General features: G+C 49.3%; 1 protein-coding gene and 1 long non-coding RNA gene across 2 annotated transcripts; one reads left to right on the top strand and one right to left on the bottom strand.

The window, feature by feature from the left end:
• Positions 1 to 489: 489 nt before the first annotated feature.
• Positions 490 to 4327, bottom strand: LOC134479889 (uncharacterized). The gene is made up of 2 exons (XR_010053748.1): positions 4198 to 4327; positions 490 to 2182 (listed from the first exon to the last, which is right to left on the bottom strand). It is a non-coding gene; the product is annotated as an uncharacterized LOC134479889 (long non-coding RNA).
• A 145-nt stretch (positions 4328 to 4472) lies between these two features.
• Positions 4473 to 21793, top strand: Stat6 (signal transducer and activator of transcription 6). Its single transcript, NM_001044250.1, is given in 22 exon segments — positions 4473 to 4533; positions 8476 to 8613; positions 8961 to 9099; positions 9390 to 9473; positions 11938 to 12076; positions 12194 to 12246; positions 12393 to 12541; positions 13196 to 13327; positions 13440 to 13628; positions 14264 to 14351; positions 14483 to 14605; positions 17030 to 17122; positions 17388 to 17594; positions 18462 to 18556; positions 18645 to 18781; positions 19089 to 19235; positions 19964 to 20027; positions 20124 to 20228; positions 20390 to 20473; positions 21218 to 21283; positions 21374 to 21502; positions 21581 to 21793. Coding segments are annotated over 21 exon segments (2526 nt in total). The 5' UTR covers positions 4473 to 4533; positions 8476 to 8497; the 3' UTR covers positions 21768 to 21793.
• The last annotated feature ends 25 nt before the right edge of the window (positions 21794 to 21818 follow it).

Genomic DNA, 21818 nt, shown 5'->3' on the forward strand with positions numbered 1-21818 from the left:
TCAGTACGCAGACCAGGCTGGTCTTGAATTCACAGAGATCTGCCTGCCTCTGCCTTTCCAGTGCTGGGTTAAGAGCAATGTGTATCACCATACCAGCAAAATCTGGATTTTTTTCCCCTTGGGTTCCAGGGATTGAACACTAGTGAGTTAGGTTTGTATAATAAGCCCTTCTATTCACTGAGCTGTCTTACCTCCGTCTTGCTTCTTTGTTTTAAACAGCCTGCATTGGTAAGGTTTCCTATCAGGACCCGGAAATCATGGAAACAGGAAACGGAACAAGGAGTCACCAAACAACATGTCTTCCTTTTCTAGTGTCATAACAAAACACCATGACCAAGACAACTTGTCAAAGAAAACATTTAGTTTGCGTCTTATTGTTCCAGAGGGTGAGGACCATGACCCTCACAGTGGGGACCATGGCCACAGCATGCAAGGAGGCATGGAGCTGGAGCAGTAGCTGAAGGATCACATCTAGGGACAACAACAATGAGGCTGAAGGAGCACCAGCTTTATTTTCTTTGACATTATAAACATTTTTTATTAGTTTATTATGTGTAGATGTGTGTGTATGCATGAGGACACGTGTAGACGAATGCAGGTGTCCCTGGAGGCATCAGATTCCCCTGGAAAGAGACATATGTATCTCTCTCTCTCTCTCTCTCTCTCTCTCTATATATATATATATATATATATATATATATATATATATATATATATATATATATATAAAATTTCCTTTTTCTTTTTTGAGAAAAGGTCTCTTGGCTATCCTGGAACTATCTATGCAGACCAGGCTGGTCTTGAACTCCCAGAGATCCTTATGCTTCTGCCTCTAAAGTGCTGGGATTAAAGGCCTGTGCCACCACCATGCCCAAGTTCTTACAGATATTTTATATATTATTATTATATTTTATTAGTTCATTTCATTTTATTTTATGTGTGTGGCTATTTTGCCTACATGTATTTATGTCTGTATATCACATAGGTGCCCAGTATCCTTGGAAGCCAGAAGAGGGCTATTGAATCCCCTGGATCTGGAGTTAAGGGCAGTTATGAACTGCCATGTGGGTGCTGGGAATTGAACCTGCGTCCTTTAGAAGAGCAGCCAGTGCTCTCAGTCACTGAGCCATTTTTTCCAGCCCTTTCTATTCCATTTTGTTTTTTTTTAAGTAGCCAAGATATTATGGCATGAGTTATGTTCCTTGAAAAATTAATATATCAAAGTCTTCCATACTCTTCAGAAAGAACCAACCCAGTAGCACCTTGATCTTGGGTCTTTGGCTCTCAACATCCCGTGTCAAATTTCTATTGTTTAAACCAATTTCAATGGTTTAAACCATTGTTTAAACATTGTTTAAAGTGCCATCCAGCTCATGGCACTTTATGACAGCAACCCTGGCAAAACTAATATACCCACAGAATTGCTTTTGTGACTCACTGTTGGGTTGTAACTGCAACCTCTCACACCATACAGGTCCCCCCTACCCCCTAATGCTGTTTCTCATGTCTCTAATGTTTGCAGACACTGGGTGGGATTGCAGGGCCTGGAGGGAGGTGAGGCAATGAGGTGTCAGGCAGGTGGGTGTCATCAATGAGAGCTGGCCTGACCCTACAGTTTCACAATCTGAAATGAGTGTGCCCTAGTCACCTCACGTACTCCAGCTGCCACTGAGGTACACGTCTTAATGACTGTTCTGTTGGAATGCACCGTTCCCCGCATCATGGGAACACCTGAATGACCAACAGTCATGGATCTTTAAAGTAGAATCAGATATACTTCTAAACCCTGGGGCATGGTCAGATATAAAGGAAGAGGAAGTGTTTCTTTCCTTTTTTTAAAAGCCTATATGAGTAGCTGTCTTCAGACACACCAGAAGAGGGCATCGGAGCCCATTACAAGTGGTTGTAAGCCACCATGTGGTTGTGGGATTTGAACTCAGGACCTCTGGAAGAGCAGTCAGTGCTCTTAACCGCTGAGCCATCCTCCAGCCCATTATTTTCTTCTAGGAGTTGCTTGTTTAGTAGATACCATCCTACTTAATCCTAAAGGAGCCAAAGTCGAGGCTGCAGCTCCTCTTCTCTCTCTTTTGGACTCTTCTTGGACTCAGACTTCCTGAGACAACCAGATGGCAGGGCCTGGCTTCCATGACTGTCTGTGGACATTCGTCTGTGCAGTGGGTACCTGGAAGCACATAGGTGTGTGCCATGAGCTCATCCATGCCTATAACTCAGGGTACGCATTACTTGCTGGACCAGTCTCTGGACAGACTCCTGTCTGGCGTCTCCACCCATGCTCTCTTTCTCTTCCACTCACTGCCTTACGGACAGACCCAAGACATTCTTCTGGGCTCTGCCTTCTAGGCGACAGCATTACCCTCCCACAACCCAGGAACCCTTCTGTTTTTTCCCCCCCACATAATATTTTTTTATGAGCCATAAAAAGTGTCTGGGAGTGGAGAGACGGCTCAGTGGTTAAGAGCACTGATTGCACTTCTTCCAGAGGTCCTGAGTTCAATCCCCAGCACCCACGTGGTGGCTCATAGCCATCTATAATGAGATCCAATACCCTCTTCTGGTGTGTCTGAACAGCTACAGTGTACTTAGAAGAATAAATTCATCTTTTAAAAACCCAACCCATCAAATATTATGTGTTGGACCAAGGACATGGCTCATCACATGCTTGCCTGATGTGCAAAAAGCCCTGGGTTCAGTTCTTAGCATCACAAGCCCCATGTGCTCTTTGTTGCATATTTCTAAGCCTTCCACTCAGAAGGTAAAGGCAGGAGGGTGAAGTTCAAGTTTGTCTTTGGCTACTGGGCAGTTTCAAGGCCCGCCCAGGCTACATGACCCTTTGTCTCAATAACAGCATCGACAACCAAAGCCCAACCAAGTAGTCAAGCAACAACAACAAAAGTACCTAGTACTTGTTGTTTACTAGGTGACAGTATTGCTCTAAGCCTTTTTGTATCAGAATATTCTATATCCACCCATGGCCAAAGTCACCCTATGTGTTCCGTTTTACAGATAATGAACCAGCCAATTTCGCAGTTAGCATCTTCGACAGGACTTGAACACAAATAGTCCTTTCTGAGAGTCCATGACTATACTATATCTGTAAGTGCGGTTGTTCTGCCCACCGGGTGGACCTAAGAATTCATTGTGTTAGGTGCCCAAGAATGTGCAGGGGAGGAATCAGTTCAGGCACCAGGGGGCGCCATAAGCCTGGCTTTGGCTCTTCAGCCCAACCCTGAAAGGCAAGAGGAAAGCCAAAAATTCCAACTTGATACTGCCACCCTCAAACCATCCCTCCATACACTAGAGTTTCAGGTTTGGTCTTTTGTTATCCTACCCAGCAAAAACTACAGGACAATCCTCTGGTTATGATGGTGACTCAGAGGTTGAGCAAGGGAGTGTGAGCGCGCTTGCGCGCGCGTGTCTGCGCGCGTCTGCGTGACTCTAAGGCTCTGAGGGCTGTCATGTGTGAGAGCCTGCTGCTACATGTTTGACACGCAGACGCCCGTGTGTGTGTGTGTGTGTGTGTGTGTGTGTGTGTGTGTGTGTGTGTGTGTGTTTTCTTGTGGCTAGGGAAATTGTAAATATTTGTTTTGGGGTGTGTCTCAGTGTTTACCTCAGAAACAGATAGGAACTTTGCCAAGGTTGCACAGCATTTTCCGCATTCAAACTTAGCCCCCTATGGATATTTTGGATGTGCCAGAATTGGTAGTCCTCAGTGGCTATCACTAGGGTCTGGGATGTGGTATCCCGAGCGGATTCCTCTTCCTCCAAGTGACTCCGGGACTCCAGAATTCTTAGCTAAGGGTTCCCCTCCCCCACTTCCTCCCTACAGTGTCACGGGACTTCTAAGGCGTTCCCGCTGTGGAAGGAGGTGAACCTAGTTGTGCGGGGCCTCAGGCTCCCAGCTGCTTTTCAGGGTCCTCCACTGAAGGACGCACACAACCCAGAGCACAGTCCCCCGCGGCCCCAACCTCTGGCCCCGAGAGAGTTTTTGTGGTAGCTAGGCAGTTTGGGGTGGCATGCCTCTGCCAGATATTAGCTGATTTTTTTTTTCCCCGAGGTGTGGGGAATGGATCAGTGCTAAGGGGATTAGAGTAAGTGAGGGTAAGCCTCCCTCCAGTGTGGTTAAATAGAACTCCAGCTTTGCCCTCCCTACTGCATACTTCCCCACCGGGTACATACATGTTCACCCCACTTTCTTCCTCTTCCTCCTCCAGCCCACTTTCTCTTCTCTGTGTCGTCAGAGCTCCAGGGAGGGACCTGGGCAGACAGAGAAGCCGGAAACAGCAGGCCGGGGCAGCCAGGGTTTACAGTGAAGAGGAAGGCCGGGAGACGAGTGCGTGCGTGTCTCAGTGTATGTGTGTGTGTGTGTGCGTGCGCGCGTGTGTGTATGTGTGTGTGTGTTGTGTACACATTGAGTTTTTAGGGCCAGCCCAGAACCCGCTGGACAGACCTACAGACCCATGGGCTTGGTAGTGCCCGCTGAGAGAGGGAGAAGATAGCAGCGGGGCTGCCGAGGTGAGGGGATGTCTGCGAGTAGGGAAGGTTGGGGGGGCCTTTGATTAAATTTGAGGGATGGATTTTCGGGGCCACTCGGATCCTCCCCTCTGGGCGGGGCAGTTGGTCCCCTGGAAATTGTTTCATCTGGGGTTAGCTGATGGCACTGGGTTTTGGCAGTTTCCAACTTTTGAAGGACTTGGGTGGGTACAGGCCTCCACACTCCCGTCCCCAACGTGTCGCGTCACCTTTCCCAATCTTCAGCCCAGCAGCTCCTGGGACTTGGGGTAGTCGCTGGATAGAGGGGAAGGAGGGTTCTCTGGGTCGGGGGGGACATGGCTGCCCCTCCCTAGAAGTTGATGCTCCAGGATCCCCGAGCCTGTCCAACCCCTAGCTGCTGCCCGCTAAAGGTTCCTACTCAGGGTGTGGCTGAAGGGTGAGAAAGACCCAGATGTAGACCTCATGGTGCCCCAGAAGAGGGGGACTTTCCCCCTTCGCATTGCTTGCTTGGCTGCAGTAAACCCTGAGATTTCCCCGTGGGAGGGCGGCCGGCTGGGGGTTAATCCTCCTCTTGCTGACCTGGCTCCACCTCCTCCCACCTTTTCCCACCCCCACCGCCACCACCACCACCGTCGTATACACACACATTGGACAAATCAGGGAAACCCTTGACTTTTAATATTGGGGCCCCATGGTCAGCAGACTCGGAATGCAGGAGAAGGGGGATAGGACTTAGGCCACCAAGCTTAGGAAGAAGCTTCTGGGTTGTCGGGCTTCCCCTACGGCGGCGGGGAGGGGTAGTCTGGAAGGGAAAGCTCGCCCCGCCTCTCGCAGTGTGGCTCCGCCTTCCCTCCCTAAGGGACTGATCACAAACAGCGTTGGTCGGACGGTCTGGTCGGTCGGTCGGTGTCCGGGCCCGACCTATAGACCCTGTACCGTTACTGACTGCTCGGGGGAGAAATATGGCTTCATGGCGTCTGGGGAGGGAGGAGGATGAGGCTTGAGTTGTTCTACAGGGAGATTTAGTGGAAACGGGAGCTGCTCGTGCCTTGGCGTCCCCAGTCCCCAGTAGGGTAAGGTTAGGGCCAAAGGTCTGGAATCTGAACACTCCAGAGACTGGGAGGAAGAGGGAACAGAATCCTCCCTTAAATTTGAAAATAAGCTGAATGTGACTCCTCGAGGTGCCCCACCCTAAGAGGGTAGACAGTTTTAGAGCAAAGCCTGGGGGAAGGACCCTAAGTACGAGCTGAGTACTCTGCCTTTGGGAGTAAGAACTCGGAGTGGGAGAGCAAAAGGCGAGATGGTTAGGGGTGGGACTGTCCTGTGAATGGGCCTCCTTCTCTTCTGTATGGGAGTCCTGGGCGAGTTAAGAGGCTCGAAAGGCAGGAGGAATTGGGGAGACCCAGGGAGTTTCCATCCCACCTTCCTCCTCATCCTCTCTGAGAGGCCATTATGAGAAACGTGAACTGAGAGCCCCCCAACCACTGCTCTACCCAGCCCACTCTGAGGCCCTGAGAAGTCTCTGCTCCCTCTCCCTCCTTCCCCCTGCCTTTCCTCTTCTCCTCCTTTGGTGTTTTGGCTATCTTGTTGCCTCCCACTTCCAGGCTGATGAATCTGGATTGCTTCGCTGCTCTTCCATCACCCCCCCTCCCCCATCCCAGCTCTTCCTGTCCTCTCTATCTTCTTAAGGTGATGGGATGGAAACAATTCTAACAGGACAGTATAGTGATTAATCCAAACGATGGTTAAGAGCCCCATTACGAACTCCTTGCCCAGTGGCCTTGGACGAGTTAACCTCCTGAGCCTTAATTTCTTCATCTAGGAAAAGGGATAATTGTATACTTTAAAATAGAACTGGAGAGATGGTTCAGTGGTTAAGAGCATTGGCTGTTTTCCCAAAGGACCTGGGTTTGATCCCCCCCCCCCCCACGGCAGCTCACAACTGTTTATAACTTCAGTTCTAGAGGCACACATATATACAGGCAAAACCATTAAAATACTAAAAGCTAAAAAAAATATTGTGAGGGGGCAGTGATGTGGCTCAGGGATATAGCACTATGTAGCCTACATGAGGCGCTGGGCTTCTTCCCTAGGGAGGTGCGCACATGTGCATGGGCACACCCGCACGCATGCGGGCACTCTCAGGTATGCACACACACATATGCACAGGCACAGACACACATACACACGCGCATGTGCACACAAACACTCGTGTGCACACACAAACACACATGGGAGCTGGCACACACACGTGGTGGGCACACACACATACACACACACACACACACACGCACGCACGCACACGTGCAGTTGTTGCTGAGTTCCAGTGAGCTAAGGTATTGAGACTGGTATACCTATGGCATAGTGCATAAAGACTAGGAGACACTGCTACTCACTTTACCACCATCTTCATCACCTAGCTTGGTGACTTTTGCAGTGTTGGGCACTGAACTTACAGTTTCACAAATACGAGGCAAGGCTGGCACTCTACCACTGAGGTGTCTTTCAAATTGTCTCATAGTGTCTTAGAACTTTGAGAAGCTTCAAGGTACACCATGGGGGTCAGGAAGCAGGGAGAGAGAAAGTAGAGCTAGCAGAATCCCTGTCATCCACGCTTGCCTTCCACAGAGTTACTGCGGCTTTATACCCTGTTCCCATTTAAGCTCTGCTACCTGTGGTATCAGTTAACCTGCAGGGAGTCACACTTTGAGAAAATGAAATGGAAAAAATACAAGAAAAAAGGAATATATGGATGGTAAACAAGTTTGTTATAGTATGTTTTATGATTTATTTATTACTGCTGTTGATCTTTTTGTGCTGTCAATTTACACATTAAGCTTTTCATAGCTAGATATGGGAAAATGTAGTAGATCAGGGGTAGATGCTGCGAGCTGTCTTGGGCCCTGTGCATGGTCTTGGATCCCAGTGATGTCCTGCGTGCCCTTTTCAGACACGGGTATCACATGGATTAAAAACTAAAGTTGGAGTCAGGTGTGGTGGTGCATGTCGATAGCCCCAGCCCTTGCAAAGTTGGGACAAGAGTCTGAGGCTGAGGCTGACCCTTCACTGTGGTGCATGCCTTTAATCCCAGCAAGCAGGAGGCAGGGGCAGGGGCAGGGGCAGGGGCAGGGGCAGGGGCAGGGGCAGGGGCAGGGGCAGGAGCAGGAGCAGGAGCAGGAGCAGGGGCAGGCAGATTTCTCTGAGTTCAAGGCCAGCCTAAGAGACATAGGGAGATCCTCTGATGCACTCAGACCACTTGCTTACTCCATCAAGACCCTGAGTTTGTTCACGGCACCTCTAAAAAATTAAAATTGCTTAGTGCTTTTAAATATTTAGAAAGAGCAAGAGGATGGTGGCATGCACCAGAATCCCACTGCTTGAGAGGCTGAGAAGAATGGGCTCCTTGAGCTCAGGAGTTCAAAGGCAACCTGAGCAACATAGCCAGAGAATCTGAAAAACAAAAAATTTAGAAGGTGCTGTATTCATTCAACCTTCCTTTTCATAATAAGAAGATCAAACCAGACCAGGTCTCAAACTACCGTGGAAACCACCTGTCTTCATGGAGCCTGCTCTTTCCCTTCCGTCCCGTCTTGTGTCCTCTTTCCCTCGCTGACCTAGCTGTAGTCCTCCAGCTTGCGCATGTCTACCACTGAAGGCTTTGCCCTGCTTTGGACATTGACCAAGAGAGCCTGTAGCTTAAGGTGCCCTGGAAATAGGTATGATCAACTGATGGGAGGAGACTATTGTGACACTCCACATCCTAACCCAACTCTGTGGGACTTTAGCTTGAGCTAATGAGAAACTAGAAAGGGCCCGAAGCTCTGGAAAGATCCAGCATTCTAAGCCCAGCAAGACAAAAGGAGGTTCTCAGCGAGCCCATCAATATGGAGGGGCTGCAGCCGTCCCAGAAGCCAGGCTGCTCTCCTGGGAGCCTCACTGAATGGTCTTGCCCTTCTTTCCCAGGCACCCTGCGATATCCCAGATCATGTCTCTGTGGAGTCTAGTTTCCAAGATGTCCCCAGAAAAACTGCAACGGCTCTATGTTGACTTTCCACAACACCTGCGGCATCTTCTGGCCGAATGGCTGGAGAATCAGCCCTGGTGAGTCTTGTTCCATGTGTCCCCCTCATCTGAGAGCCCTTGTTGTTAGTAGAAGTCAGAACCGAGGACCTTTAGTGTGTGTCTAATGGCCAAGACTTGGTAGGCCACACATGTTGACACGAAGACACTGCACCTCTTAGAAGGCTGAACCAAGAAGGGAAGCCAGGGCTGGAATAGAAACAAATGTTTTACCAGCCAGCAGAGTGGGGAACAGGAGGCATGGGTGGTGGTGGCTGCAGAGAACCTGCCTAGATAGAAAAGAAACCTGGCTTCCTTGCTATAAATTGAGTCTCAGAAGCATTAAAGAAACCCTGGCCTGAGGCATCCTAATCCTACTGTCCCCACAGGGAGTTCCTGGTTGGTTCAGATGCTTTCTGTTACAACATGGCTAGTGCCCTACTTTCTGCCACTGTCCAGCGTCTTCAGGCCTCTGCAGGAGAGCAGGGGAAAGGAAGCAGCCTCTTGCAGCACATCAGCACCTTGGAGGTGGGGCAAAACCGGAAGGGAAAAGGTTGGGGTGGGTCGTGGTAGAGCTGGAGTGAGCACTGGATACTGGGAGAAAATTGGTCACAAGGTAGATGTCGAAAGCAATTGCTATTCCTGTGGTTAGGTGCTAGCTGGCATGCAAATCAGTTTTTAAAGCAAGCAAATGTAGGAAACTTGAGAGTCTATGGTTATGCTCTCTAACAGTGTATCCATGAGTGGGGGCAAGGAACTGGAAGAGGGAGGGGGCATGGGTGAGGGAGACTAACAACTGATTACTTTCAATTCTATAGAGCATCTATCAGAGGGACCCCCTGAAGCTGGTGGCCACCATCAGACAAATACTTCAAGGGGAGAAAAAAGCTGTTATAGAAGAGGTATTGTGCTACCCCACTTCCCATGTGTATTAGTCAGGGTTCTCTGGAGGAAGAGAATACAGAATGAATGCACACACACACACACACACACACACACACACACACACACACAGTTATTAGAATGCTTTATAGGCTGTGGTCCAGCTAATCCAACAATGGCTATGTACCAAATAGAAAGTCCAAGAATCCGGCAATTGTTTAATACATGAGGCTGGACGTCTCAGCTGGTCTTCAGTATACACTGGAATCCTGAAGACGTGAGCTCTAATGCGAGTGAAGGAATGGACTGTCTAGTGAGAGCGAGAGTAAGCAGGCAGAGCGAGCAAGCTTCCTCTTTCTGTGTCCTCTGTATAGGCTACCAGCAGGTGTGGCTCAAATTAAAGATGAACCTTTCCATCTCAAAACACCTGGATTAAAGATGTATTGTTCCTAATCCCAGCACTTGGGAGGCAGAAGCTAGTGGGTCTCTGAGTTCCAGGCCAGCCTGACTACAGAGGGTGTTCCGAGACAGCCAGGGTTGCACAAAGAAACATTGTTTCAAAAACCAAAAACAAACAAATGGAAAGATGTATCTCCTCACCTCAATGATCTGGGAGAGGTGTGGGTCTTCCCACTAGAAATGACTTAAAGAAAAAAAATCCCTTAAAGGTGTGCCCAGCCATTTGGGTTTTAGTTAGTTCCAGACACAGTCAGGCTGACAACCAAGAACAGCCATCACAAGTCCACACCCTATCAATTTGACTCACAACTATCTCCTTAGGTCATGATAATTTCCAAATGAAAACAATATCCAGGCCATAATTACACCTAACATAACTATCCAACGTACAATCTCAAACACATTATATACTTAAAATAGATGGCAGTAGCAATGTGCCCTAAGAAACATTCTTTTAGTATCTTAAACTTAAATATTACAACCACTGATATTCTTTTAATTGATATTACAATGCATGATAAAGAAATCAAGGGAAAAACAAATATCTGTACAAACACATTTTAAACAAAATATGACAGAAAAACTCACGTCAATTATAACTCTTGTTTCTTTTTCTTTTTCTTTTTTTTTTTTCTTTTCTTTTTTTCAGAGCTGGGGACCGAACCCAGGGCCTTGCGCTTGCTAGGCAAGCGCTCTACCACTGAGCTAAATCCCCAACCCCAACTCTTGTTTCTTTATCTCATCACCTGGCCTTAGCTGTTTTTGTTTTTGTTTTTGTTTTTTTTTAAAGTAATTTGTTTTATGTGCATTTGGTGTTTTGCCTGCATGTACACCTGTGTGAGAGTGTTGGATCCCCTGAAACTGGAGTTACAAAAAGTTATGATCTGCCATGTGGGTGCTGGGAATTGAACCCCAGGTTCTTTGGAAGACCTGCCAATGTTCTTAACCATTGAACCATCTCTCCAGTCACCTCAGCTGCTATCTGTATTTATTTCACCTTTAGCAATCACCTCAGCAGCTCTTGGCATTTTTCCTGGAGGACTGACCCATATCTTCATTTCTGAAGGGTCTGTGCCCTTTGTTTTTCTGCCTGGATTAGGTTGTTGGAGTTTCCCATCGATTTTAATCACAGGGAAAGGTAGCACCAAGAGATGCCGTAAAGCATCAGTCTCAGCCTATGGGCGGTGACCATGGGAAAACTCATATTTCTTGATGGTCTCTGGAAATGAGACACTGGCTCAGTAACAAAATGACAGTCATGAAGTAGTAATGAAAATAAATTTATGGTTGGGGTTCCTAAGACCATCAGAAATATGTTTTCTGATGGTCACAACCTGTAGGTTAGTTAGTAATCCATATCCTAAAGGATCTCTGCGTTCCAGACATAATCTCTCTTACCTCCACTGAGAAGAAGCAATCCAATTTCCCCATGGTAATCTGGATCAGTCAGCCCTCTTAACATTGTTATCCTTTCTTAGTCTGTGGGCTTTAGGGCATCAGAAACCCAAAGTGGCCAAGGGGGAAGTCTGAGCTTCAGTTCAATGTTTGTGTGTCTCCTGGCAAGGAGTGCTCCCTCCTCTGAAACCAAAACTCCTAGGCCAGCAGTACTTAACGCTGCAGGAACAGGAAGCAAAAATGTTCCTAGTGGGTTACAAGGGGTGATAGTGAGTGGAACTATTCTCTTTTCCTCCTCTTGATTCTTGGACCCAGAGATCTCAGTCCAAGCCATGAAAACCTAGGAAAAATTTAAACTCAGAACTCAGGACCCAGGATACCAAAGGAAGTTCCTGGGGTTAGAGTGAACTCCCAAAACCAAGTTTAGGGAGGCTTCAGGCAGAACAAGAGCTAAGGAACTAGTTCTGCCAGGAGAAAGGTGTTATCCTGAGGAGGTTCTGAGAGTTTTGGAAAAACTGCCAAAGGTACAAACGTCTTTAGGGTTGGGGGTTAGAGGTGGACATAGAGGACCGGTTAGAAAAGGCTCACCTCTCTGTATCTGTACCCCACTCCCCGCCCCTCCTGGTGCAGTTCCACCACCTGCCAGGGCCCTTCCATCGAAAGCAGGAAGAACTCAAGTTTACTACAGCCCTGGGCAGGCTTCAGCACCGAGTAAGGGAGACCAGGATTCTCCGAGAATCTCTGCAGCAGGGGACCAAGACTGCGCAAGGTGGGGTCCAGGGCCTGGAGGACAGAGGATTTGGGGGAGGGTTTAAAAGTAATCTTTTTGTAGACCTCTGCCTTAAGCGATGCTTTTTACACCCTTGACTTCTACTCCTGCCCTTAGTGTCTCTGAAGAACTTGATAGACCCTCCTGCCAATGGCACTGGTCCAAGTGAGGTGAGTTGGACTTAGATGCTAAGCCGGGAGGATGGGGCTGACTGAGGTGTGCGAGGGGACGGCAGGGAGGTGGAGGAAAGTCCTGATCCCAGGTGTCCCAGGAAAAAATAATGGTGGCCCTGGCTCAGGCTCCTTTCTGCTCTTAGGATCTGGCCACGATGCTGCAGGGGACTGTGGGGGACTTGGAGGCCACCCAGGCTCTAGTGCTGAAAAGGATTCAGATTTGGAAGCGGCAACAGCAGCTGGCAGGGAATGGCACACCCTTTGAGGAGAGCCTGGCAGGGCTGCAGGAGAGGTGAGAACAGGGCTGCCAATCAGGGAGCATGCCGGGGTGGGAACCCACTGTCTCTGCAAGACGGTACACAGGTGCAAGAGAGAGGAAGCTGAGGACGGTGACTCTGAAGTAGGCCAAGGCTTATAGAAGCTAGTTGCTGCAAGGCCGTGCAGTGCTCACATAGACCCTTCACAATAGCTCAGTTGAGAGTCGTCTGTCATTACTCTCTTCAAGCCTATGCCCAGGGGAATGAGGAGGCTGGCTTTTTTTATTTTTAAGACACGGTCTTACGGTGCAAGATGTCCAGGCTGGCCTTGAACTCACTGCAAGCCTCCTGGCTCAGCCTCCCAAGTACTGAAAGTATACATGTGGATCACCAGACCTCACTTTCCAGTTTTCCCTAAAGCACACAGTGCCCCAGGTAGTAAATTCATGAGAAGAGGCCGCTGGACTCTCCACAGGCAGCCTAGACCCTGACAATGAGCTCCGCATCCAGAGCCAAGACAGGTTCTAGAACCCCCACATCCACCTAGGTGCCTTGCGGCCACACCCATAACCTACCTGACACCTGCTCACACAATATCCCTGCTCACACAATATACAGTGCTCTTCCTGGGTTTGGGTTGAAGAAAACAACCTGAGAACTGTGTTCCCTGACAACTGCCCTGGCCCCAGGTGTGAAAGCCTGGTGGAAATTTATTCCCAGCTGCAGCAGGAGATTGGAGCAGCCAGTGGGGAGCTTGAGCCCAAGACCCGGGCATCGCTCATAAGCCGTCTGGATGAAGTCCTGCGAACCCTCGTGACCAGGTATAAACCATAAGCGCCTACTTGGCTGTAAGCAAACCCCAGGGAGTGAAGGGGTTTATAAAGAACCAGGGAACCAGGATCTAACACTACCGTCTCCCTCTCACCCCTCCAGCTCTTTCCTGGTGGAGAAGCAGCCCCCACAGGTTCTGAAGACACAGACTAAGTTTCAGGCTGGGGTTCGATTCCTACTGGGTCTGCAGTTCCTAGGGACCTCAGCCAAGCCTCCACTGGTCAGAGCTGACATGGTGACAGAGAAACAGGCCAGAGAACTAAGCCTGCCCCAGGGGTCTGGGGCTGGAGTGTAAGTGGAGAGTGGCCCTGGGTTGGAGGAGGCCTGACAGGGTGAGAGGAGTTGAGAGGCTAGCTTCATGAGAGTGGAGGTTAGGGAAAGAGACCTCTGGAGTGTGCAGACACTGAACTCTGACTTTAATGCAGAGAAAGGAAAGGGATCCATTCAAGAGGAGTCATTGGGATTTGGCCAAGATGGAGACTTCTCTCTTAAAAACCCCAGGAGAGGGAGGCCAGCAAGATGGCATAGTGAGGCTTGCTGCAGAGCCCGATGACATGAATTTGATTTTTAGAACCCATTTAAAAGTGGAAGGAGAGAACTGACTCCTAAAAAGTTGTTCTTTGACCTCTATATGAGTGCACCCCATCACACACATGTACTACTACTCATATGACAACAACAACAACAACAACAACAAAGTTAAAAACAAGCAGGCAGTGCACCTCCATGGAAGGGCAGGTTCTTAGCACGCTAGGGTCTGGGTTCAGTACTAGCAGTGTATATATAAATACACACAGAGAGGAGGAGGAACACGAACAGGATCACGGAGAGCCAGGGCCAGTGACGGCAGTGGTCAGCATCATTCCCCCAGTGACCCATGCTGCTCACCTCAGATGAGGCTGTTCACATTCTGACTCCCCTGGCAGGGAGAGCACAGGAGAGATCATGAACAATACTGTACCTCTGGAGAACAGTGTTCCTGGGAACTGCTGCTCTGCCCTCTTCAAGAACCTGGTGAGAGGCTGTGGGTGCTGGTGTCCTCGGACAGTGTGACTGACTCTTCTTGGAAAGGATGTTGAGGGCCCAGAGAGGAAGCTCTCAACATCTTTGCTCTGTCCTGCTCTCCTGTGTTCTCCCCCTTGTAGCTCCTGAAGAAAATCAAGCGCTGTGAGCGGAAGGGTACAGAGTCTGTCACCGAAGAGAAGTGCGCTGTGCTCTTCTCTACGAGCTTCATGCTGGGCCCCAACAAACACCTCATCCAGCTTCAGGTGAGTGCAGATTCCAGCCCTGCTGCCACAGGGATTCACTCCTCCTCGCTCCACTACAGCCCTGGAACCTCCTCCTGACTGCCTCATATTCCGTGTTTCTGGGATAATACACTAGGGCCAGACAGAGGTGGAGGAACAAGTCCTGGAGGAACATCTAGGGAGCAGTGTGTGTAGCAAGCAAGGCTTGTTGTTGTAGTTGTTTTGTTCGTTTACTTTCTCGAGGCAGCGTCTTGTGATATAGTCTATGCTGGCTCTAGACTCTTTTCCTTGAAATATTATTAATATTATTTAATAATTTAATTAATAAATAATTAAATTAATTATAATAAATAAAGTATATTTATTTATATTATTTATATATAATATTATATAAATATTTAATTATATTTATTATAAATATTATATATTTAAATTTATAATTATAATAAATCAATTATAATAAATAAATAATAAATAATTTAATTAATAATATTAATAATATTATTAAAATATTATTGCAGGGGGTGGGGGGAGCATGCACATGTCATGGTGCATGTATGGAGGTCAGAGGACAACCCTTCCACTTTTTTTTTTCTTTTCTTTTTTTTCGGAGCTGGGGACCAAACCCAGGGCCTTGCGCTTGCTAGGCAAGCGCTCTACCACTGAGCTAAATCCCCAACCCCAACCCTTCCACTTTTATGTGGGTTCTGGAGGTTTAATTTGGGTCACCAGGTTTGTACTGCACACACTTTTCCCTTCTTAGCCATCTTACTGACTCTCAAACTCCTTTTTCTTTCTCTCTCTCTCTCCTCTCTCTCTCTCTCTCTCTCTCTCTCTCTCTCTCTCTCTCTCTCTCTCCCTCTCTCCCTGTCTCCCTCTCTCCCTCTCTCCCTCTCTCCCTCTCTTTCTCTGTCTGCCCTTACTATCCTCTTAACTCCCCCTCCCCATGCCCTGAATAAACTCTATTCTATACTATATTGTCCTGTGGCTGGTCCCTCATGGGTAAGGGCTGTCTCAGCATGGGCCCACTGAGGCACCCCCTTTCCCTTACTCACCACACCTCCATAGACATAATCCCACCTCTCTTACTGGCTTACTGGCTTGTTCCGAATGGTGTGCTCAGCCTGCTTGTATACATCGGGACCACCTGCTGAGGGGTGACCCACAATGATCAAGGCCCTCCCACATCAATCACTAATTAAGAAAATGCTCCACAGACCAGCAGACCAGCATCATGGAAGCAGTTTCTCCATTGTGGCACCCTCTTCTCAGATAACCCTAGCTTGTGTCAACAAAAACCGTGTAGGTGGTTGTCATTATGCTGAAGGCAGGTACAGAATAGAATGAGGCCTGTCATTGGACGAGAAGGAAGGATGGGTGGGAGAAAAGTTTTAGAGAGGCAGAGGAGGCTGGAGTGAGGGGAAAGCAGCTGAGAGAAAATGGCAGGGTGTGTGTGTTAAGATTCTTCTCTCCGGGGCTGGGGATTTAGCTCAGTGGTAGAGCGCTTAACTAGGAAGCACAAGGCCCTGGGTTCGGTCCCCAGCTCCGAAAAAAAAAAAAAAAAAAAAAAAAAAAAAGAACCAAAGATTCTTCTCTCCACATAGTTACAGATTATTATGACTACTTTTTTTTTTTCTTTTCTTTTTTTCGGAGCTGGGGACCGAACTCAGGGTCTTGAGCTTGCTAGGCAAGCACTCTACCACTGAGCTAAATCCCCAATCCCAACCCTTCCACCCATGACTACTTTTTAAGGGATGGATGTGTATAGGATTTTGTGTTGTCTAGATGGACAAATTATATCTTATCAATTAGATCAGAGGATATGTTTGCTCATGGGCGACTTAATTGAGTTCGAGAGAGTGTATGGTGGCTGGACACACTGGGCCCACCACAGAATTGGGATGTGTATGCCTGGCGTGGTGGAAACCAGCCACAAGAGCTGTGAGTGAGGGCAGGGAGGCCTGGCAGGGTGCTATATTGGAACAGCTCTCAGACAGAGGGTCAGAAAGTACTTGGGGGCAGCATGGAGCTGCCAAGATAAATTAACGTTAGTTCTGATGCCCAGAGTGCAACCGCCATATACACACTTTTATTTTTACTGCAACAAAGCCCAACTAGGACATGTTTCTAGATAACACGATGAGATAGGTACTATTGCTAGCCTCGGTTTATTGATGATGACCTTGGGTCACAGAATAGGTTTAGGAGTTTGCCCAGATCACACAGCTTCTAGGCATTGGGACTGGTATTTGAGCCTAAAAGTCTGGCTTCCTAGCATTGAGTTGTAACAGCTTCTCTACACCAGTGCCCCCGCTGCACCTCACAAAGTATCCAGTGATGTACCACCAACCTTTATGTCATGTGAACTACGGGCTTCCCAGTACACCGGAGTAACGTCCAGCTCTCTGACTCCAGTAAGGAGAAACTTGTCTCTTCGCCCTGTAGGCCCTGTCTCTGCCCTTGGTGGTCATCGTTCATGGCAACCAAGACAACAATGCCAAAGCTACCATCCTGTGGGATAATGCCTTCTCTGAGATGGTAAGAAAAGACCCAGAGTGGGAGACAGGGGCAGGGTGCGTTCTTCTGTGGTAAGATAAGGGGCTGTCCTGGCTGGCGGGTGGCAATCATGTTAAGTCTTTCTTGTGGGCCTGCCTTTGTGCTTCTACTCATGTTGGTCCTAACAGCTGTCATACCAGGGCACCACACACAGCCTCTGAGAAATCAAGATGTCTGTGAGCTGGGAAGAGCCCAGGCCATCAGGAGGAAGACTGGCCATTCTCTCTCTCTCTCTCCTTTTACCCAGGACCGAGTGCCCTTTGTGGTAGCTGAGCGAGTGCCCTGGGAGAAAATGTGTGAAACTCTGAACCTCAAGTTTATGGCTGAGGTGGGGACCAGCCGGGGACTGCTACCAGAACACTTCCTGTTCCTGGCCCAGAAGATCTTCAATGACAACAGCCTTAGCATAGAGGCCTTTCAGCACCGCTGTGTGTCTTGGTCACAGTTCAACAAGGTCATTTCCCAGCTCTTTCAGTTTCCTACCTCAGCTCTTCACCCTTGGGGGGCACTCAAGAGCTCCTTAGCCTTTGCTTGCTTTGTAGCTCAGGCTGTCCTCAAACTCACTAGATAGCTCAGGCTGGCCTTGACCTCACAATCCTCCTACCTCAGTCTCCTACAGAAATGTACAGGAATGAGCCACCATATCCAACAGGAAACCTATGTTTCTGACTTTTTAATATTAGCTACTGTATTTTTCTCTGTCTCCAAAGTGAGATGGCTCAGGACTGAGTCAGTTATAAGAACAGGGAAAGGAACTCATGTCTGTGACCATGGTGTCATCGTGCACAGCTACCAAGTCGGTACTAAAGCCACCTTTCCAGGGACAATGCCTTCCCCTGGCTCCCACTTTAGGTCTCTCCTCTTTCAAACAAACAAACTGGAGGGTGGGGGAGAAGCTCTTGTGGCCAGAGAATGCATCACTGAAGAGAACAGGATGGCAGGACAATCATCTTCCTCTGGAATGGACCTTTACCGGGTGACATTGAGGACAGGACAGTGGTTATGTGGGTCTCCCATGCTAGGCTGCAGGCTTAAATCTCTACCCTGTCCTTCGCCAGTAGTGTGGACCTAAGGAAGTCACTTACCTTTCTGGCTTCCATTCCATTGCTATGATTGATTGCTATGTTATATACAGAAAGATCAGATAAATTAACATACGGGAAAGCCTGAAGAAGTGCCCAGTGTGGCCAGGTAAGTGGTTGCCATCGATGGGCCTCAGGTCCACTTTGGTCTTCAACCATTGATTCTCAAGCTCTCATAGCCCTGCACTGGTTCCAGTGCATCCATTTCCCCACTCACCTCTGCACTCCTCCCCCTTCAGGAGATTCTACTGGGCCGAGGCTTCACTTTTTGGCAGTGGTTTGATGGTGTCCTGGACCTCACTAAACGCTGTCTTCGGAGCTACTGGTCAGATCGGTGAGTCCCTGCCTCAGGGACCAAACACCTATGGCTCCCTCTCCACACCCAGTACCGACAGCCTTGTCCTTTCCCTCGTTCTGACCAGGCTGATCATCGGCTTTATCAGTAAGCAATATGTCACTAGCCTTCTCCTCAACGAGCCAGATGGAACCTTCCTCCTCCGCTTTAGCGACTCTGAGATTGGGGGCATCACCATTGCCCATGTCATCCGGGGTCAGGATGGTGAGTCACCAGAGTCCTCTGACTCCATGCTGTGCTCTCTCTGGTCCCTGGGGATGAGAATGCTCCAGCTATCCTTAATGTCTACCTGATCTTCAGGAAGTTCTTCCTAGGGTCTGACCGCCCATCTTCCTATGGGCTAACCTTCAACCCCTACGGCAATGGAAATGAGTGGGTCTCCTTCATTCTAGCCTTCACCCTCGGTCTCAGCTCACCACCTGTCACGGTGGATTGAGAGTGGATCTTGTTATGGAGCTGGGGAAAGAGGAGTTTGGATGAGGGGAGGCTTAGGGTCTCATTCCTCTTGTAGGCTCCTCACAGATAGAGAACATCCAGCCGTTTTCTGCCAAAGACCTATCCATTCGCTCACTGGGGGACCGAATCCGAGATCTTGCTCAATTAAAAAACCTCTACCCCAAGAAACCCAAGGATGAGGCTTTTCGGAGCCACTATAAGCGTGAGTGGGCAGCTCCGAAATCTTTTGTCACTCACTGTATCCCTGTTCTGACTGTAGCCCCCTTTCTGCCCAGTGTGGTCTCTCTTTTCTCTCCCATTTCTGTAGCCCCACCTCTACCTGCCCATCAACCTTCCCCCTCCCTCCACCTGCCCATCAACCCTCCCCCATCCCTCCACCTGCCCATCAACCTTCCCCCCTCCCTCCACCTGCCCATCAACCTTTCCCCCTCCCTCCACCTGCCCATCAACCTTTCCCCCTCCCTCCACCTGCCCATCAACCTTCCCCCTCCCTCCACCTGCTCATCAACCTTCCCCACTCCCTCCACCTGCCCACCAACCTTCCCCCCTCCCTCCACCTGCTCATCAACCTTCCCCCTCCCTCCACCTGCTCATCAACCTTCCCCCATCCCTCCACCTGCCCATTAACCTTCCCTCTTCCCTCCACCTGCTCATCAACCTTCCCCCCTCCCTCCACCTGCCCATCAACCTTCCCCCTCCCTCCACCTGCCCATCAACCCTCCCCCATCCCTCCACCTGCCCATCAACCTTCCCCCCTCCCTCCACCTGCCCATTAACCTTCCCTCCTCCCTCCACCTGCCCATCAACCCTCCCCCATCCCTCCACCTGCTCATCAGCCTTCCCCCCTTCCTCCACCTGCCCATCAACCTCCCCCCCCTCCACCTCCATGATAGTGGGATACTCACAGTTCTCCTTTCCTTCCTACCATAGCGGAACAGATGGGAAAGGACGGGAGGGGTTATGTCTCAACTACTATCAAGATGACTGTGGAAAGGTGAATAAACGGTTAGTGGGTGGAGACTGGGGCCGGTACTTGTCGGCAGGAAGGAGTGGCCTTTGTCAGTCACGTGTTCTTCCTTCTCTCCTTCAGGGACCAGCCCCTTCCTACTCCAGAGCCCCAGATGCCTGCCATGGTGGCCCCTTATGATCTTGGAATGGCCCCTGATGCTTCCATGCAACTCAGCTCAGATATGGTGTAAGGAGCTTGAGAAATGGGAGGGGACCGGCCTGGATGCAGGCTTTCGGCATTGCTGGCTTTTTCAGACTGCAGCAGGGAGCGAAGAATTTTCCTTTCTCGGAGGCAGGGTGTGGGGTTATCAGGGAGGGCTCGAATTGGACTTTGCTTTCTTTCCCTAGGTATCCTCCACAGTCTCATTCCATCCACTCATTTCAGAGCATCCCCCTAGAAGAGTCCATGAGTGTACTGCCACCCTTTCAGGAGTAAGTCAGAACCTGCGGAGGATGAGGTGGGGCAGCATTGTGTCATGAACCATAGGTAGCTAGCTTTTGTGAGAACAGCTGCGCAGGCTTCTGTGTGTTTATGAGAGTAATGTCTAAGACTCAGATTGCCAGGCTTGAGTTCCTAGCCCCCACCCCCCGCAGTAACGATAATAATGACTTTATTGCGAAGGTTATATGACTTCATAATGTGTGTAGGCCTGACCTGAGCGCTTATAGCAAACACTGTTAGCGTGGTCTCGCTCACCTGTGAAATTTGCAGTAACTGTATCTGCTGTATTGTTGGGGTGCTCGGGTTTAAGCTCAGAGCTAGGGACTGAGCACACGCCAAGCAAGTGCTCTGCCACTGACTACATCCCAGCAGCTGTGTAATGTTTATTTATTAATCTTTTTTAATCCCGAAAATGAGACATAGACCTTTTCCTTCCTCTAGTACTACTTGGTGGTTTCATCAGCTCTCAGACAAGGGCTTATCTGACTTCTGGGATTTGATATAGGGTGGACCTAGGAAACAGAACGTTTTTCAGACTAAAAACACATTGGAAACTGGACACACACACACAGACACACAACATTTTACAGGGGGGGACATCTGATCACAGATGCACAGAAACGGCTTGCTAAGGGAAGCCAGTCAGGATTTAGCATGGCAGCTTGTTTCCTCACTCATGTCTTGACTTTTGAATACCCCCCCCCTTTGTGCCTGCTTTTCCTTCCTGCTTCCAGGCCTCACCTTCAAATGCCCCCCACCATGAGCCAGATAAGCATGCCCTTTGACCAGCCTCATCCCCAGTAAGTGACAAAGCCATTCCTGGCCCCACCTTCTCTGTCCTTCCCTTGCCTACCCCACCCCTCCTAATTTTCTCTTCTGACCCCTGGCAGGGGCCTGCTCCAGTGCCAGTCCCAGGAGCATGCGGTGTCCAGCCCTGAACCCTTGCTGTGTTCAGATGTCACTATGGCGGAAGACAGCTGCCTAACTCAGCCTGTGCAAGGTTTCCCCCAGGGCACCTGGTAAGTGGCAACCTGGGAATGAGGCCTGAGAAAGTAGGTGCTGTGCCCGCTCCCCTACTTTTTCCCTTTTCCTTGCAGGGTCAGCGAAGGCATGTACCCTCCCCTGATGCCTCCCACTGAACAGGACCTCACCAAGCTTCTCCTAGAGGGCCAAGGGGAAGGTGGAGGATCCATAGGGACTCAGCCCCTCCTGCAACCATCTTCTTATGGGCAATCGGGGATCTCAATGTCCCACCTGGACCTAAGGACCAACCCCAGTTGGTGATCCCAACTGGAGAAGCCCAGAGACAGAGCCTCTTCTGTCTCTATGGACCCG

Source organism: Rattus norvegicus, chromosome 7 (genome assembly GCF_036323735.1).
Source record: "Rattus norvegicus strain BN/NHsdMcwi chromosome 7, GRCr8, whole genome shotgun sequence".
NCBI classification, from domain to species: Eukaryota; Metazoa; Chordata; class Mammalia; order Rodentia; family Muridae; genus Rattus; species Rattus norvegicus.